The sequence below is a fragment of the Malus domestica genome, chromosome 02 (assembly GCF_042453785.1).
Source record: "Malus domestica chromosome 02, GDT2T_hap1".
Classification (NCBI taxonomy): Eukaryota; Viridiplantae; Streptophyta; class Magnoliopsida; order Rosales; family Rosaceae; genus Malus; species Malus domestica.
In genome coordinates, this window is record NC_091662.1 from 35995814 (window position 1) to 36013680 (window position 17867).

At 42.6% G+C, this 17867-nt stretch overlaps 2 protein-coding genes across 5 annotated transcripts; both read right to left on the reverse strand.

Annotated features, from left to right (window-relative positions):
• Positions 1–93: 93 nt before the first annotated feature.
• LOC139193968 (uncharacterized) lies at positions 94–7172 on the reverse strand. 3 transcript variants are annotated; one of them, XM_070817916.1, is made up of 3 exons: positions 5660–7172; positions 1106–1172; positions 94–296 (listed from the first exon to the last, which is right to left on the reverse strand). In XM_070817916.1, the coding sequence occupies exons 1-3, from the start codon at positions 6639–6641 to the stop codon at positions 290–292; spliced, it is 1056 nt and encodes a 351-aa protein (XP_070674017.1). In that variant the 5' UTR covers positions 6642–7172; the 3' UTR covers positions 94–289. The 3 variants fall into 3 exon arrangements, with proteins under 3 accessions (XP_070674017.1, XP_070674016.1, XP_070674015.1); XM_070817915.1 differs by having other exon boundaries at positions 1106–1187; XM_070817914.1 differs by lacking the exon at positions 1106–1172.
• Positions 7173–7269: 97 nt separating this feature from the next.
• Positions 7270–16183, reverse strand: LOC139193967 (uncharacterized). Of its 2 annotated transcripts, none has more exons than XM_070817913.1 (5): positions 15949–16183; positions 15458–15524; positions 12836–14648; positions 8282–8348; positions 7270–7472 (listed from the first exon to the last, which is right to left on the reverse strand). In XM_070817913.1, the coding sequence occupies exons 3-5, from the start codon at positions 13815–13817 to the stop codon at positions 7466–7468; spliced, it is 1056 nt and encodes a 351-aa protein (XP_070674014.1). In that variant the 5' UTR covers positions 13818–14648; positions 15458–15524; positions 15949–16183; the 3' UTR covers positions 7270–7465. The 2 variants fall into 2 exon arrangements, with proteins under 2 accessions (XP_070674014.1, XP_070674013.1); XM_070817912.1 differs by having other exon boundaries at positions 8282–8363.
• Positions 16184–17867: the final 1684 nt, after the last annotated feature.

A 17867-nucleotide genomic window follows, 5' to 3' on the forward strand; every position in this document is an offset into this window, starting at 1 on the left:
ACTGACACACCCTGATCCGGAGGATCCAGGTGTGCTGGCCGTCACGTGGGCGTGACGTAACCATAAGCACGACACGGAAGCGTAATAACAACAGAAATTCAACCCAAACTCAACATAACCACATACGGACATAACCGGACGAGTTTACAAGTAAACACATAAGTTCAGAGCATAGGTTATCTGCAGTCAAGTAGGACTAAAATAAGAATACATCACCCTCAGGTGAGTCCTACATGTCCCAAATCTGTCAGAAAGCCGGAAAGGACCTCGTGAGCCAACCACCGCTAAACTAGAACCTGGAGGGGCGCAAAACAAAATGAGTGGGTCAGTAAAACAAATTAGTTTTCCAAAACATTTCATTAAAACAGTTATATCCCCTCGCCGTAAAAACCTGTATACTTTCCCAGAAATATATAACCATATAAAATCTCAACATTTAAATCTCAAATCTTTAACATTTTCAAGAAAACATGCCATGACATAAATAAAAATATAAATCAGGTGAATAAGGAATTAATCGGAGACCCTGCAGTTGGTCCTATACGATTAATTCAATAGCTCAAATCCCACTAAGCCGGAGTCACCACAGTGACCTATACGGCCCTACTCTGCACATCACTCGGAACTACGTAAGGTAGTCTATACGATGAAAGGTGTAAAAATACGCTCTAGTGCTTCTCTCATCATATCATCAGCGCGCATAACTAAGATCACCCACTAGTCGGAATCACGCCTAGTGATCTATACGACTAGCATGTCGGAACCCTCACATGGTCTGTACGACATCCACCTACTTGGATCCAAGGCGAGCGTGCGGTGTGGTGAATAATATAAGCACTAACACCTAGGGTGCAGGTTATGAGCTCAAATTATATTGATATCAATCCATTCAATTAAATGAATAATGAACTCACCTGACTTACCTGTGCCTCCACAGCACCATGCAACATGTATGCATCATATCTCAATCATATAATTCATAAACCAATTCATGATTTTCAAATAATTCTATGCATGGCATATTCAAGACATATTTTCATATAGAACATTTTTCCGGGAAAAACAGTAGTATATAGGTAATACGAAAACAAAACTGCCCACTCACTGATAAGTCGACGGGTCGTAACCCCCGTGGCGTCCCTGGATGCGGTCGTCCTCGGGATACGTCTCACCTATATGCGAAACAACTATAAAAACATTAATTTTAAGCATATCACCAATAATTCGAAATAACTTCTCATACGATGCTCAATTTTGGTATATGAATATACCACATTGACCTACTCGACGTCACGAGCGTCGAGAAATTTTTAGAAAAATTTTTGGAAGCCCCACGCGCCCCCACGCGCCACACGTGGCACGGGTCCACGCGCTGGCCACGCGCAGCACGTGCAGCGCACGTGTCGTCTTCTTCACAGGGCCTCGCCGGACTGGTTCTCCGGTGGCCGGACTCCGGCCGAACTCCGGCCGATTTTCAAACTCACTATTCTCCTTCGTTTTTCACCCATTTTCTTCGTATTTTATACCAAATTGAAGCCCTAAGAGTGTACTATCACGTTGGACTAGTTTTAGGGCCTAAAAACTACGAAATCTCACCTTGCAAAAACCAAGGGTTCGGCCAAACTTGAAACCTACGATCCCGACGTCCAAAACTCTCCAACGAACATCTCCGAGCTTCCTTAGGACCTCCTAAAGCTCACCACAAGCTTGAAATCTCCTGAAACACAACATTTTACGTTCGCATGAACAGTACCTCAAAAATGGAGGTTCGGGATCTACGTGAAATCGAAGGTTTCACTTCCTAAAACTAGCACCAATGAACTCAGGACGTCAAAACGATGAAGATACATACCTTATTTGCCCCGATCCGTCAAGTTTTGAAGGGTTTTGGTGGTGGTCCGTACGATATGGGTGTGTTTGGGTGTGAGGTCGGGAGAGAGAGAGAGAGAGACTGAGAGGGTGATCGAGAGGGAGGAGAGAAAGGGACTGATCTTGTGTGGTCAAACCAATCCACACCATCCAAAATCTCTCTTAAGTCCCTAACCACAAAAATATAAAATCAACTTCCAAAATATTTCTAACTTAAACAACTTCTTAAAAGTTTAGGGACCAAACATTTTCAAAACGTAATACACCCATACCTTGATACCTGACAAGGGCATTTTTGTCCTTTCATATTCCCGCCAAAAGTACCTCCGGGACGGGCTGTGACAATCTCCCCTCCTTATAGAATTTCATCCCCGAAATTCCCATAACCAAATCATAATTCAATACTCGTAGAATAATCTTGGGTACATCTCTCTTATCCGGTCTTCCGTCTCCCAAGTAGCTTCCTCCACAGAATGATTTCTCCACAACACCTTCACCAAACTCACCGTCTTGTTCCTTAGAACCTTGTCCTTCCAATCCAATATTATGATTGGTTCCTCATCATAAGTCAAATCCGGATTAATCTCTAACGGTTGATGAGGGATCACATGAGATGGATCAGAAATATAATGCCGAAGCATAGAGACATGGAACACATTATGGACCTTAGATAACTCCGGAGGCAGTTCCAACCGGTAGGCAACTTCACCAACTCTTTCAGTGATCACATAAGGTCCAATATATCTCGGACTTAGCTTCCCTCTTTTCCCAAATCGTACCACACCTCTCCAAGGCGACAATTTCAAGAATACCCAATCACCCACATCATACACTCGATCAGTAGTATGCCGATCCGCTAAACTCTTATGTCGATCCTGGGCTGCTTTCAGGTTTGACTTAATTACCTGAACATTTTGAGTCGTCTCATCCACGATCTCAGGGCCTTCTAATACCCGTTCACCAACCTCAGACCAACACAATGGCGTTCGACACGCCCTACCATAAAGTGCCTCGAATGGGGACATACCAATGCTCGAGTGAAAACTGTTATTATAAGCAAACTCCATTAAGTCCAGACGATCATGCCAAGAATCACCAAATTGTAATACCGAAGATCTCAACATATCTTCCAACGTCTGAATGGTCCTCTCTGATTGCCCATCAGTTTGAGGATGATAAGCTGTGCTATACAGTAATTGAGTACCCAGAGCTTCCTGAAAAGCCACCCAAAATTTAGAAGTAAACCTCGGGTCTCGATCGGAGATAATATTTACTGGGACTCCATGATACTTGACAATCTTCGAAATAAACAACTTAGCCAATTTATTCAGAGGGTATTTCTCCCTCACTGGAATGAAATGCGCAGACTTGGTGAGTCGATCCACAATCACCCAAATACCATCAAATCCATTTCGCGTACGAGGAAGTTTATACACGAAATCCATGGTTATATTTTCCCATTTCCACTGGGGAACGGGAAGTGGTTGCATTCGCCCAAAGGGCTTCTTCCTTTCTGCTTTCACTTGCTGGCAAATAATACACCTGCTCACATATTCTGCAATTTCTCTTTTCATACCCGGCCAATAATAAAATGGTCGAATGGTATGATACATTTTTGTTCCTCCCGGATGCATCGCATAAGCTGAACAATGTGCTTCGTCCAGAATTTCCTTCTTCAATTCCCCATTATTCGGAACATACATTCTGTTTTCTTGCATGAGCATACCATCTGATTCCCGAATTCTGAGGTCTTTCTTTTTCCCTTCACTTCTTAACTGAACCAACTCCTGAATTTCTTCATCCACCATTTGAGCTGCAAGTATACGGTCCACCAAAACTGGCCTGACTTGAAAGCTAGCAAGAAAGGCTCCACTAGGGTCTTCAATCTCCAACCTTACTCCCGTTGCCCTCAGTTCAGCAAGAAGAGGAACACGGCAAGCATATAGGGCATTAAGTCTACCTTGTGGTTTCCTACTCAGTGCATCCGCTACTACATTAGCACGACCTGGATGGTATTCAATAGAACAATCATAATCACTTAGCAATTCCATCCACCTTCGCTGACGAAGATTAAGATCATGCTGGGTGAATAAGTACTGAAGACTCTTATGATCAGTGAAGATCTTACACTTCTCACCATACAAATAATGTCTCCAAATTTTCAAAGCAAAAACAATTGCTGCCAATTCAAGATCGTGAGTAGGATAATTCCTTTCATGATTTTTCAACTGCCTAGAAGCATAGGCAATCACCTTATTATGCTGCATCAAAACACATCCCAAACCATTTAATGAAGCATCACTATATATCTCAAAATTACCGCTATCGTCGGGAAGTACCAACACCGGTGCATGAGTGAGGCAATACTTCAATTGCTGAAAACTCCTCTCACAATTCTCATCCCACTCAAATTTAACATCCTTCCTGGTCAACTTTGTCAACGGTAAAGCAATCATAGAGAAATCCTGAACGAACCGTCGATAATAACCTGCTAAGCCAAGAAAGCTTCGTACCTCCGTGACGGTTCGAGGTTGCTCCCAATTCTCCACTGCTGCAATCTTTTGAGGATCAACTTGAATACCTTGAGCTGATACAACATGCCCCAAAAATGCCACTTCAGTCAACCAAAACTGACATTTACTGAACTTGGCATACAACTGATGCTCCCTTAATTTCCTTAACACCAAATTAAGGTGTCGGATATGATCTGCTTGGGACTTAGAGTATACCAGAATATCGTCAATAAAAACAATAACGAATTTATCAAGATATTTCTGGAATACCTCATTCATTAATCTCATAAAAGCTGCAGGTGCATTAGTCAACCCAAACGGCATAACCGAAAATTCATAATGTCCGTACCGAGTTCGGAAAGCCGTCTTAGGTACATCGTCTTCTTTAATCTTCAATTGATAATACCCGGATCTCAAATCAATCTTAGAAAATACACACGCACCTTTCAGCTGATCAAACAAATCATCAATGCGGGGCAATGGATAACGGTTTTTAATCGTTACCCGGTTCAATTGTCTATAATCAATACACAATCGAAGAGTTCCATCCTTCTTCTTCACAAATAATACTGGGGCACCCCAAGGTGAAGAACTAGGTTGAATAAAACCTTTATCAAGTAATTCTTGCAACTGGATTTTTAATTCCCTTAACTCAGCAGGAGCCATTCTATAAGGAGTCAGAGATATAGGGTCCGTACCTGGAAGCAAATCAATAGAGAATTCCACCTCTCTGTCTGGCGGCAATCCCGGCAAATCATCAGGGAAAACATCCGGATAATGTCTGACCACACCAACTTCTTCTATACTAGTAGGAGCAACATCATTTAATACCACATGTGCCAAATATCCCTGACAACCCTTCGATAATAATTTCCTCGCCCTTATGGCAGAAATAACTCCATGTCTCACCCCACTTCTCTCGCCCACAAAAATAACCTCGGGTAATCCAGGACGATAAAAAGTAACTGATTTACCATAACAATCAATATGGGCACGATTATGGTGTAACCAATTGGCCCCTAAAATCACATCAAAATCCACAATATCTAACGGAATAAGATCAGCGGACATAATCACGCCCTCAACCATCACTGGACACCCCAGATACACACTATCCACAATACATTTATCTCCTCTAGGCATGGCAAACTCTAAATCAAATCCTAGAGGTGAAGGGTGAGGTTGGGTTATTTGAGCAAACGTATGAGAAATCACAGAGTGCGTAGCACCACAATCAATCAAAACCTTAGCAAAATGACCAAGAACATTTAACGTACCCATTATCAAGTCTGGATGGTTCTGAGCCTCCTGCAGGGACATATGATTAACTCGCCCCTGAGCTTGCTGACGTCCACCTCGGCCTCTATTGCCCTGATTACCTCGTCCCTGAGGATTACGTCCCTGGCCTGGCTGACTAGGCTGCCTGGATGATCCTGCACCACCAGTAGCAATTTCCCCCTGACGGGGCTGACCTCCCTGATGCCACTGCGATCCACCAGTTGGCATAGAGGAATAAGAAGAATAACCTCCAAAATCCTGAGAATACCCTGCCTGAGGATAAGGCTCCTGAGAATACTGATAAGGTCCGGAAGCATACGGAGCAGCATCCCCCTGATAGTGGTAAGCACCACCACGATTCGGCTGGCCATAACCACCCGGTCCAAAACTCTGCTGAACTGGTGCTGGAGGTGGCATATTAGTCTGCTGCGGTCTCTGCTGACCCTGGGGGCACTGAGAAGCCCGATGTCCCATCTGCCCACACGTAAAACAAGCACCAGAACCTCTCCTACACTCACCATGGTGACGGGAGTTACAACGGCGGCACCATGGAGCGCCAGATCCACCAGCATCCCTCTGACCCTGAAATCTGGGTCCACCAGAAAATCTTCCACCACCTCTCCTCGGGCCAGTAAAACTATATCCCCCACTAGAAGAACTCGAACTCGCTCCACTCTTCTTAAAACTCTGAGTCTGTCGAGGTCCAGGAATAGAAATACCCTTACCTTTGTCATTCTTCTTTTGACCCTCATTCTTGTCCTCATCATCCTCACTGTCAGGAAGATTATCAGAGTCCTCCATCCTAACCAGAATCTCGAAATACTCATGATAATCAGCGCAGGGGAGTGCATTGGCAAAGGTACGCCACTTCTTCTTAGATCCCAACTTGAAACGTCGAAGCATCTCTCCCTGATTACCAGCTGTATCAGTGTCATAACGAGACAAATCAGTAAACTTTCTATAATATTCATGTGCCGACATATTTCTCTGTTTAAACTGGTGAATTCCTGCTTCTTACGGTCAATATACTCAGGAGGAACGAATCTCTTCATAAAATGCTCCTTGAATACTTTCCAGTCGGCTGCCGTCTCAGGTGACATGTACCTAGCCTGATTTATCCACCATGCTGCTGGTTCACGACCCAAAAACCAAGTGGTGGTCTCCACCCACCTATTAGCAGGGAGATTCCCCTGACTCTGCATCACCTGGAAAGTTTTCTCAATATGATCAAGCCATTTCTCTGCCCCCTCATGACTTTCATTACCCATAAACCGATCTAACTTCAAGTTGTACATGGTCTCCAGAGGTGTCCTCGGAGGAGGAGGAGGACGAATCACATTCTGTAAAGCCTGGGCCATCGCTTCCCCTAACTGAGTAATATCCGGGAAATTAGGTTCAGAAGTACGGCGGGACTCTCTACGCTCTCTACGAGGCGGCATGATTCTGACAGAAAACATCAAAAGATCGTTAAGACATTAACAAATTTACAGGACTGCAACCTAAGCTCTGATACCAAACTGACACACCCTGATCCGGAGGATCCAGGTGTGCTGGCCGTCACGTGGGCGTGACGTAACCATAAGCACGACACGGAAGCGTAATAACAACAGAAATTCAACCCAAACTCAACATAACCACATACGGACATAACCGGACGAGTTTACAAGTAAACACATAAGTTCAGAGCATAGGTTATCTGCAGTCAAGTAGGACTAAAATAAGAATACATCACCCTCAGGTGAGTCCTACATGTCCCAAATCTGTCAGAAAGCCGGAAAGGACCTCGTGAGCCAACCACCGCTAAACTAGAACCTGGAGGGGCGCAAAACAAAATGAGTGGGTCAGTAAAACAAATTAGTTTTCCAAAACATTTCATTAAAACAGTTATATCCCCTCGCCGTAAAAACCTGTATACTTTCCCAGAAATATATAACCATATAAAATCTCAACATTTAAATCTCAAATCTTTAACATTTTCAAGAAAACATGCCATGACATAAATAAAAATATAAATCAGGTGAATAAGGAATTAATCGGAGACCCTGCAGTTGGTCCTATACGATTAATTCAATAGCTCAAATCCCACTAAGCCGGAGTCACCACAGTGACCTATACGGCCCTACTCTGCACATCACTCGGAACTACGTAAGGTAGTCTATACGATGAAAGGTGTAAAAATACGCTCTAGTGCTTCTCTCATCATATCATCAGCGCGCATAACTAAGATCACCCACTAGTCGGAATCACGCCTAGTGATCTATACGACTAGCATGTCGGAACCCTCACATGGTCTGTACGACATCCACCTACTTGGATCCAAGGCGAGCGTGCGGTGTGGTGAATAATATAAGCACTAACACCTAGGGTGCAGGTTATGAGCTCAAATTATATTGATATCAATCCATTCAATTAAATGAATAATGAACTCACCTGACTTACCTGTGCCTCCACAGCACCATGCAACATGTATGCATCATATCTCAATCATATAATTCATAAACCAATTCATGATTTTCAAATAATTCTATGCATGGCATATTCAAGACATATTTTCATATAGAACATTTTTCCGGGAAAAACAGTAGTATATAGGTAATACGGAAACAAAACTGCCCACTCACTGATAAGTCGACGGGTCGTAACCCCCGTGGCGTCCCTGGATGCGGTCGTCCTCGGGATACGTCTCACCTATATGCGAAACAACTATAAAAACATTAATTTTAAGCATATCACCAATAATTCGAAATAACTTCTCATACGATGCTCAATTTTGGTATATGAATATACCACATTGACCTACTCGACGTCACGAGCGTCGAGAAATTTTTAGAAAAATTTTTGGAAGCCCCACGCGCCCCCACGCGCCACACGTGGCACGGGTCCACGCGCTGGCCACGCGCAGCACGTGCAGCGCACGTGTCGTCTTCTTCACAGGGCCTCGCCGGACTGGTTCTCCGGTGGCCGGACTCCGGCCGAACTCCGGCCGATTTTCAAACTCACTATTCTCCTTCGTTTTTCACCCATTTTCTTCGTATTTTATACCAAATTGAAGCCCTAAGAGTGTACTATCACGTTGGACTAGTTTTAGGGCCTAAAAACTACGAAATCTCACCTTGCAAAAACCAAGGGTTCGGCCAAACTTGAAACCTACGATCCCGACGTCCAAAACTCTCCAACGAACATCTCCGAGCTTCCTTAGGACCTCCTAAAGCTCACCACAAGCTTGAAATCTCCTGAAACACAACATTTTACGTTCGCATGAACAGTACCTCAAAAATGGAGGTTCGGGATCTACGTGAAATCGAAGGTTTCACTTCCTAAAACTAGCACCAATGAACTCAGGACGTCAAAACGATGAAGATACATACCTTATTTGCCCCGATCCGTCAAGTTTTGAAGGGTTTTGGTGGTGGTCCGTACGATATGGGTGTGTTTGGGTGTGAGGTCGGGAGAGAGAGAGAGAGAGACTGGGAGGGTGATCGAGAGGGAGGAGAGAAAGGGACTGATCTTGTGTGGTCAAACCAATCCACACCATCCAAAATCTCTCTTAAGTCCCTAACCACAAAAATATAAAATCAACTTCCAAAATATTTCTAACTTAAACAACTTCTTAAAAGTTTAGGGACCAAACATTTTCAAAACGTAATACACCCATACCTTGATACCTGACAAGGGCATTTTTGTCCTTTCATATTCCCGCCAAAAGTACCTCCGGGACGGGCTGTGACAATCTCCCCTCCTTATAGAATTTCATCCCCGAAATTCCCATAACCAAATCATAATTCAATACTCGTAGAATAATCTTGGGTACATCTCTCTTATCCGGTCTTCCGTCTCCCAAGTAGCTTCCTCCACAGAATGATTTCTCCACAACACCTTCACCAAACTCACCGTCTTGTTCCTTAGAACCTTGTCCTTCCAATCCAATATTATGATTGGTTCCTCATCATAAGTCAAATCCGGATTAATCTCTAACGGTTGATGAGGGATCACATGAGATGGATCAGAAATATAATGCCGAAGCATAGAGACATGGAACACATTATGGACCTTAGATAACTCCGGAGGCAGTTCCAACCGGTAGGCAACTTCACCAACTCTTTCAGTGATCACATAAGGTCCAATATATCTCGGACTTAGCTTCCCTCTTTTCCCAAATCGTACCACACCTCTCCAAGGCGACAATTTCAAGAATACCCAATCACCCACATCATACACTCGATCAGTAGTATGCCGATCCGCTAAACTCTTATGTCGATCCTGGGCTGCTTTCAGGTTTGACTTAATTACCTGAACATTTTGAGTCGTCTCATCCACGATCTCAGGGCCTTCTAATACCCGTTCACCAACCTCAGACCAACACAATGGCGTTCGACACGCCCTACCATAAAGTGCCTCGAATGGGGACATACCAATGCTCGAGTGAAAACTGTTATTATAAGCAAACTCCATTAAGTCCAGACGATCATGCCAAGAATCACCAAATTGTAATACCGAAGATCTCAACATATCTTCCAACGTCTGAATGGTCCTCTCTGATTGCCCATCAGTTTGAGGATGATAAGCTGTGCTATACAGTAATTGAGTACCCAGAGCTTCCTGAAAAGCCACCCAAAATTTAGAAGTAAACCTCGGGTCTCGATCGGAGATAATATTTACTGGGACTCCATGATACTTGACAATCTTCGAAATAAACAACTTAGCCAATTTATTCAGAGGGTATTTCTCCCTCACTGGAATGAAATGCGCAGACTTGGTGAGTCGATCCACAATCACCCAAATACCATCAAATCCATTTCGCGTACGAGGAAGTTTATACACGAAATCCATGGTTATATTTTCCCATTTCCACTGGGGAACGGGAAGTGGTTGCATTCGCCCAAAGGGCTTCTTCCTTTCTGCTTTCACTTGCTGGCAAATAATACACCTGCTCACATATTCTGCAATTTCTCTTTTCATACCCGGCCAATAATAAAATGGTCGAATGGTATGATACATTTTTGTTCCTCCCGGATGCATCGCATAAGCTGAACAATGTGCTTCGTCCAGAATTTCCTTCTTCAATTCCCCATTATTCGGAACATACATTCTGTTTTCTTGCATGAGCATACCATCTGATTCCCGAATTCTGAGGTCTTTCTTTTTCCCTTCACTTCTTAACTGAACCAACTCCTGAATTTCTTCATCCACCATTTGAGCTGCAAGTATACGGTCCACCAAAACTGGCCTGACTTGAAAGCTAGCAAGAAAGGCTCCACTAGGGTCTTCAATCTCCAACCTTACTCCCGTTGCCCTCAGTTCAGCAAGAAGAGGAACACGGCAAGCATATAGGGCATTAAGTCTACCTTGTGGTTTCCTACTCAGTGCATCCGCTACTACATTAGCACGACCTGGATGGTATTCAATAGAACAATCATAATCACTTAGCAATTCCATCCACCTTCGCTGACGAAGATTAAGATCATGCTGGGTGAATAAGTACTGAAGACTCTTATGATCAGTGAAGATCTTACACTTCTCACCATACAAATAATGTCTCCAAATTTTCAAAGCAAAAACAATTGCTGCCAATTCAAGATCGTGAGTAGGATAATTCCTTTCATGATTTTTCAACTGCCTAGAAGCATAGGCAATCACCTTATTATGCTGCATCAAAACACATCCCAAACCATTTAATGAAGCATCACTATATATCTCAAAATTACCGCTATCGTCGGGAAGTACCAACACCGGTGCATGAGTGAGGCAATACTTCAATTGCTGAAAACTCCTCTCACAATTCTCATCCCACTCAAATTTAACATCCTTCCTGGTCAACTTTGTCAACGGTAAAGCAATCATAGAGAAATCCTGAACGAACCGTCGATAATAACCTGCTAAGCCAAGAAAGCTTCGTACCTCCGTGACGGTTCGAGGTTGCTCCCAATTCTCCACTGCTGCAATCTTTTGAGGATCAACTTGAATACCTTGAGCTGATACAACATGCCCCAAAAATGCCACTTCAGTCAACCAAAACTGACATTTACTGAACTTGGCATACAACTGATGCTCCCTTAATTTCCTTAACACCAAATTAAGGTGTCGGATATGATCTGCTTGGGACTTAGAGTATACCAGAATATCGTCAATAAAAACAATAACGAATTTATCAAGATATTTCTGGAATACCTCATTCATTAATCTCATAAAAGCTGCAGGTGCATTAGTCAACCCAAACGGCATAACCGAAAATTCATAATGTCCGTACCGAGTTCGGAAAGCCGTCTTAGGTACATCGTCTTCTTTAATCTTCAATTGATAATACCCGGATCTCAAATCAATCTTAGAAAATACACACGCACCTTTCAGCTGATCAAACAAATCATCAATGCGGGGCAATGGATAACGGTTTTTAATCGTTACCCGGTTCAATTGTCTATAATCAATACACAATCGAAGAGTTCCATCCTTCTTCTTCACAAATAATACTGGGGCACCCCAAGGTGAAGAACTAGGTTGAATAAAACCTTTATCAAGTAATTCTTGCAACTGGATTTTTAATTCCCTTAACTCAGCAGGAGCCATTCTATAAGGAGTCAGAGATATAGGGTCCGTACCTGGAAGCAAATCAATAGAGAATTCCACCTCTCTGTCTGGCGGCAATCCCGGCAAATCATCAGGGAAAACATCCGGATAATGTCTGACCACACCAACTTCTTCTATACTAGTAGGAGCAACATCATTTAATACCACATGTGCCAAATATCCCTGACAACCCTTCGATAATAATTTCCTCGCCCTTATGGCAGAAATAACTCCATGTCTCACCCCACTTCTCTCGCCCACAAAAATAACCTCGGGTAATCCAGGACGATAAAAAGTAACTGATTTACCATAACAATCAATATGGGCACGATTATGGTGTAACCAATTGGCCCCTAAAATCACATCAAAATCCACAATATCTAACGGAATAAGATCAGCGGACATAATCACGCCCTCAACCATCACTGGACACCCCAGATACACACTATCCACAATACATTTATCTCCTCTAGGCATGGCAAACTCTAAATCAAATCCTAGAGGTGAAGGGTGAGGTTGGGTTATTTGAGCAAACGTATGAGAAATCACAGAGTGCGTAGCACCACAATCAATCAAAACCTTAGCAAAATGACCAAGAACATTTAACGTACCCATTATCAAGTCTGGATGGTTCTGAGCCTCCTGCAGGGACATATGATTAACTCGCCCCTGAGCTTGCTGACGTCCACCTCGGCCTCTATTGCCCTGATTACCTCGTCCCTGAGGATTACGTCCCTGGCCTGGCTGACTAGGCTGCCTGGATGATCCTGCACCACCAGTAGCAATTTCCCCCTGACGGGGCTGACCTCCCTGATGCCACTGCGATCCACCAGTTGGCATAGAGGAATAAGAAGAATAACCTCCAAAATCCTGAGAATACCCTGCCTGAGGATAAGGCTCCTGAGAATACTGATAAGGTCCGGAAGCATACGGAGCAGCATCCCCCTGATAGTGGTAAGCACCACCACGATTCGGCTGGCCATAACCACCCGGTCCAAAACTCTGCTGAACTGGTGCTGGAGGTGGCATATTAGTCTGCTGCGGTCTCTGCTGACCCTGGGGGCACTGAGAAGCCCGATGTCCCATCTGCCCACACGTAAAACAAGCACCAGAACCTCTCCTACACTCACCATGGTGACGGGAGTTACAACGGCGGCACCATGGAGCGCCAGATCCACCAGCATCCCTCTGACCCTGAAATCTGGGTCCACCAGAAAATCTTCCACCACCTCTCCTCGGGCCAGTAAAACTATATCCCCCACTAGAAGAACTCGAACTCGCTCCACTCTTCTTAAAACTCTGAGTCTGTCGAGGTCCAGGAATAGAAATACCCTTACCTTTGTCATTCTTCTTTTGACCCTCATTCTTGTCCTCATCATCCTCACTGTCAGGAAGATTATCAGAGTCCTCCATCCTAACCAGAATCTCGAAATACTCATGATAATCAGCGCAGGGGAGTGCATTGGCAAAGGTACGCCACTTCTTCTTAGATCCCAACTTGAAACGTCGAAGCATCTCTCCCTGATTACCAGCTGTATCAGTGTCATAACGAGACAAATCAGTAAACTTTCTATAATATTCATGTGCCGACATATTTCTCTGTTTAAACTGGTGAATTCCTGCTTCTTACGGTCAATATACTCAGGAGGAACGAATCTCTTCATAAAATGCTCCTTGAATACTTTCCAGTCGGCTGCCGTCTCAGGTGACATGTACCTAGCCTGATTTATCCACCATGCTGCTGGTTCACGACCCAAAAACCAAGTGGTGGTCTCCACCCACCTATTAGCAGGGAGATTCCCCTGACTCTGCATCACCTGGAAAGTTTTCTCAATATGATCAAGCCATTTCTCTGCCCCCTCATGACTTTCATTACCCATAAACCGATCTAACTTCAAGTTGTACATGGTCTCCAGAGGTGTCCTCGGAGGAGGAGGAGGACGAATCACATTCTGTAAAGCCTGGGCCATCGCTTCCCCTAACTGAGTAATATCCGGGAAATTAGGTTCAGAAGTACGGCGGGACTCTCTACGCTCTCTACGAGGCGGCATGATTCTGACAGAAAACATCAAAAGATCGTTAAGACATTAACAAATTTACAGGACTGCAACCTAAGCTCTGATACCAAACTGACACACCCTGATCCGGAGGATCCAGGTGTGCTGGCCGTCACGTGGGCGTGACGTAACCATAAGCACGACACGGAAGCGTAATAACAACAGAAATTCAACCCAAACTCAACATAACCACATACGGACATAACCGGACGAGTTTACAAGTAAACACATAAGTTCAGAGCATAGGTTATCTGCAGTCAAGTAGGACTAAAATAAGAATACATCACCCTCAGGTGAGTCCTACATGTCCCAAATCTGTCAGAAAGCCGGAAAGGACCTCGTGAGCCAACCACCGCTAAACTAGAACCTGGAGGGGCGCAAAACAAAATGAGTGGGTCAGTAAAACAAATTAGTTTTCCAAAACATTTCATTAAAACAGTTATATCCCCTCGCCGTAAAAACCTGTATACTTTCCCAGAAATATATAACCATATAAAATCTCAACATTTAAATCTCAAATCTTTAACATTTTCAAGAAAACATGCCATGACATAAATAAAAATATAAATCAGGTGAATAAGGAATTAATCGGAGACCCTGCAGTTGGTCCTATACGATTAATTCAATAGCTCAAATCCCACTAAGCCGGAGTCACCACAGTGACCTATACGGCCCTACTCTGCACATCACTCGGAACTACGTAAGGTAGTCTATACGATGAAAGGTGTAAAAATACGCTCTAGTGCTTCTCTCATCATATCATCAGCGCGCATAACTAAGATCACCCACTAGTCGGAATCACGCCTAGTGATCTATACGACTAGCATGTCGGAACCCTCACATGGTCTGTACGACATCCACCTACTTGGATCCAAGGCGAGCGTGCGGTGTGGTGAATAATATAAGCACTAACACCTAGGGTGCAGGTTATGAGCTCAAATTATATTGATATCAATCCATTCAATTAAATGAATAATGAACTCACCTGACTTACCTGTGCCTCCACAGCACCATGCAACATGTATGCATCATATCTCAATCATATAATTCATAAACCAATTCATGATTTTCAAATAATTCTATGCATGGCATATTCAAGACATATTTTCATATAGAACATTTTTCCGGGAAAAACAGTAGTATATAGGTAATACGGAAACAAAACTGCCCACTCACTGATAAGTCGACGGGTCGTAACCCCCGTGGCGTCCCTGGATGCGGTCGTCCTCGGGATACGTCTCACCTATATGCGAAACAACTATAAAAACATTAATTTTAAGCATATCACCAATAATTCGAAATAACTTCTCATACGATGCTCAATTTTGGTATATGAATATACCACATTGACCTACTCGACGTCACGAGCGTCGAGAAATTTTTAGAAAAATTTTTGGAAGCCCCACGCGCCCCCACGCGCCACACGTGGCACGGGTCCACGCGCTGGCCACGCGCAGCACGTGCAGCGCACGTGTCGTCTTCTTCACAGGGCCTCGCCGGACTGGTTCTCCGGTGGCCGGACTCCGGCCGAACTCCGGCCGATTTTCAAACTCACTATTCTCCTTCGTTTTTCACCCATTTTCTTCGTATTTTATACCAAATTGAAGCCCTAAGAGTGTACTATCACGTTGGACTAGTTTTAGGGCCTAAAAACTACGAAATCTCACCTTGCAAAAACCAAGGGTTCGGCCAAACTTGAAACCTACGATCCCGACGTCCAAAACTCTCCAACGAACATCTCCGAGCTTCCTTAGGACCTCCTAAAGCTCACCACAAGCTTGAAATCTCCTGAAACACAACATTTTACGTTCGCATGAACAGTACCTCAAAAATGGAGGTTCGGGATCTACGTGAAATCGAAGGTTTCACTTCCTAAAACTAGCACCAATGAACTCAGGACGTCAAAACGATGAAGATACATACCTTATTTGCCCCGATCCGTCAAGTTTTGAAGGGTTTTGGTGGTGGTCCGTACGATATGGGTGTGTTTGGGTGTGAGGTCGGGAGAGAGAGAGAGAGAGACTGAGAGGGTGATCGAGAGGGAGGAGAGAAAGGGACTGATCTTGTGTGGTCAAACCAATCCACACCATCCAAAATCTCTCTTAAGTCCCTAACCACAAAAATATAAAATCAACTTCCAAAATATTTCTAACTTAAACAACTTCTTAAAAGTTTAGGGACCAAACATTTTCAAAACGTAATACACCCATACCTTGATACCTGACAAGGGCATTTTTGTCCTTTCATATTCCCGCCAAAAGTACCTCCGGGACGGGCTGTGACAGTAACTGAATTAAAAAATCATGAGCACAAAATAGGAAGTAAAAAAATTCACCAAATTCATTTTCATCGACTTAAAAAAGGTTATCTGGAAATTCATTATCATAATTTTTCGCATAAAACAGACTCCTTAATAACAAAGTGAATTTCTATTTTAAAAGAATTTGAAGGAAAGGAATTTACATACTTCTAGCAAGTTGATTCAATCAAATAAAAACATTTTTATAACAATAATTAATAATTCTACGAGCCATCAAAAAATTTCATCATCGAAAAAGTCTAAGCAAGCAATGAAAACTACGACAATGAAACTATGAATCAAAATTAGAATGAACATAAATAAGTATGACAAAAACAATAACTAATACAGATTCAAGGAATCCTTGAAACTAAAATGCATAAACAAAATATATGAGAACAATAAACATAAAATATAAGAACAAAATAAATTTAAAAATTCAATAAAAACAAAATTATAACAAGGTTTTTTATATTAGCACCCCACAAAATGTTGAATGCACCCCACATTAAAATTTAATATTAAATAACTTATTTACCCTATTATGTAATGGCAATTTTGACCTTATTAAGTTAAAATAAATTAAAAAAAATATTCTATATACGCCCCAAATCACTTTTAATGTATTATTTATCTTCTTCAACTATCAAACCCCTCCTACCCTCAATTGTTGAACAAAACCCTAACCAATGAAACTATAAACATGTTGATTGAGAAAAAATATTTTTGACGAATGAAACATGAAATCGTTGTTTCGGAAGCTTCACATGAGGTAATACTTCATATTTTTTATTGTTTTAGTGATTTTGACGACATCGATGATTATTTAATCTTGCTTTTTATGTGTTATTCAAGCTTCTATGTTCGTATTAATCTTTTTAGGAATTACATGAAGAATTAAACACCTAAAATTACCATCAAATATTAAAAATAGATGACACAGGTTTTAATGGTGGAATTGAAAACAACTCACATATGCTTTAAATCTCATGCGACATCTTTTGTCCAAATTCTAGTCGGCATTTTTGTCCAAATTAAAAGCTTCATAAGATTTGAGAAATGTGGGGTGTATAAAATATGGGGTGCATGTGGAAAATGTAATGTGTATATTAAGAATGTAGGGTGTGAGGGTATGATGGGGAAATATGTGGGGTGCGTTAAGATAATTTTTAATTGAAAAAGCAAATGTGGGGTGTATTAAATATGTGGGGTTTATTCAACAATTTGTGAGGTGTTAATATAATAAACCTTATAACAAAATATGTGGTAGTTAGATACCCAAATATA